The sequence below is a fragment of the Perkinsus marinus genome (genome assembly GCF_000006405.1).
Source record: "Perkinsus marinus ATCC 50983 genomic scaffold scf_1104296931456, whole genome shotgun sequence".
NCBI classification, from domain to species: Eukaryota; Perkinsozoa; order Perkinsida; family Perkinsidae; genus Perkinsus; species Perkinsus marinus.
In genome coordinates, this window is record NW_003215730.1 from 1 (window position 1) to 1995 (window position 1995).

Here is a 1995-nt window from a genome sequence, read left to right on the forward strand (position 1 = left end):
TGTGTACGTCTAGAATGCCTGGTGGGATGCTCAGCAAGAAAGGTGATGGCCGCCGGATGGGCTCGACCATGAATGACCAGGACTTCGACTACGTACCTAGCGTTGAAATATTCGCTCCTTAGATCTGACATGGAAGGTCTCACCCTTGGAGATGTATTGCGACCACCAAGAGGGGTCATCCCGCGTGAAGAACTCCGACTCCTGCTCCTCACACGCGGCCCTGCAGGAGAGCCCTCCAACTTCACCTACAGCATCGATACTTGTCCAGATAACTAGGCGGACACTGAGGAGTACTGAGCTCACTTTAGAGGCTGCCATCTCGAGCACATGTTGCATCCCGGAGGGCATCGCCTGCCGATCCTTGTGGGCCTTCACTCCCTGCTCAACTTCCCATCCAACAGCTTCCATATACTCCTGACAAGCACAGTGAATAGATCGACACGCTGCTCATCAAGGACAGTAACATACCTTCTCGTGCTCTGGCCTAGGTTTATTCCACAGTCTAACTGACTCGAACTTGGAGTAACCGTCCTCATAAGGCAGTAGTGAGGAAGCTGCGAAGCTCTGGATTTCTACTTTCTCATTCAGCGTAAAGAACATGACCTGATTTCCACAGCTACGTCGCGACAACATGGTCGTTTGGAAAGAGCGGGATAAGGTACACGGAGTTTATTCGATTCGAGGATGGGCCCAATGCTGACCTCCCAATGATGAGCATGTCTAGAGTTCTCCCGTACAAGGACGACAGGCCTCGCTGGGTAGGCTTCCAACACCTTCCCGTCCTCTTCGACGACACTAGAGAAGCACATGACCATAAAGAGCTGGCTTCAATGGTTCTTACTCTGGTCGATCCTTGCAGTAGGCTATCTCCCCGGCTTTGAATGGATAATTAGAAAAATCAGCATGATGCTGCCGGCTGGTGCGCGTTGACATGTTAACCAAAGGTATGGGCTAATAGGCCATAGCTCGTACATGTCACCATGTACGACGCCGAACCCTCCCAGCCTACTAAGGAACACAACGACTTCATAGATATAGAAATATCAGACATCCATCTCGGGGCCGAGCCCGATGCTCATACATGAATTCAAACAGATGTGACAATCGAGGAGCAAAGCATACTCCTTCAAACCTTACACGTGGGTCAGCGACGGGCAGGCAGTCAGGCTTGTCTCCACGAGCTGGGCAGCACACTCTGCTCAAGGACATAACGTAGTGACCTGAATAAACACGACCAATAGCACAAGGCCGTCAAGGAGGCAGGACACACATGGTTTGGGGGAGTAGACGTATCGACCGATACAATGCTTAGCACAGAAGAGGACCTCTCCAGCGGGCCCGAGCTTACACACGATCTTGCTGGGTGTCTGAGATGGGATTTATTCGGAGGTAAGATGACAGAGAGGCGCTCACGCAATAGGGAGAGCCCACAGTTGGTTTAGGGACGTGAGAGAAGTGCTGCTGCTGCTGCATGTCACCATCGGAATTCTCTTTGGGTAAATGATGGAGATCAACAGACGGCAGATGGGGAATCACTGAGAGCTACTAGTGAGCCCCACATCGGCCTCAGGACACAGCCCATCCTGACCAGGTTTAGGTATGAGGTTAGCCATGCTGAACATCGCCTCCATTGTTACAACTGTCTTTTTATAGTACTAGACAAATCAGAGGAGCCACTTGTTGAGGTTGATAACGCAATCTTGAACAACTCAGAGGAGTGCTACTATCGTCACACATGCTGATGCTCTCAATGCCCATAACTTTACAGCACAGTAGAGGCACACCTGTAATGCGATGTTCATACCGTAATCGCAACCCCGATTGATTTGTTATTCACACTAAGGTCGGCTGAGTCCGTCATACTCCCAAGTTGAGTAATGCCATCGAGACGATGAGGAAAATCATTCAACCGCAGTTATACTATATCTTCCAACGTCAAGGAGGAGGACACTATGGGTTTGCGAGATCATCCGGTATCAAATTCGACAGTGAGAC

At 50.4% G+C, this 1995-nt stretch overlaps 2 protein-coding genes across 2 annotated transcripts; both read right to left on the reverse strand.

The window, feature by feature from the left end:
- Positions 1-143: 143 nt before the first annotated feature.
- Positions 144-933, reverse strand: Pmar_PMAR014839 (hypothetical protein; the record flags this gene model as incomplete). Its single annotated transcript, XM_002786317.1, has 5 exons — positions 144-245; positions 304-414; positions 469-603; positions 702-795; positions 842-933. Coding segments are annotated over 5 exons (534 nt in total), but the record flags the coding sequence as incomplete, so codon positions are not given.
- Positions 934-1199: 266 nt separating this feature from the next.
- Positions 1200-1631, reverse strand: Pmar_PMAR014840 (hypothetical protein; the record flags this gene model as incomplete). Its single annotated transcript, XM_002786318.1, has 2 exons — positions 1200-1367; positions 1560-1631. The coding sequence occupies 2 exons, from the start codon at positions 1629-1631 to the stop codon at positions 1200-1202; spliced, it is 240 nt and encodes a 79-aa protein (XP_002786364.1).
- Between the last annotated feature and the right edge of the window lie 364 nt (positions 1632-1995).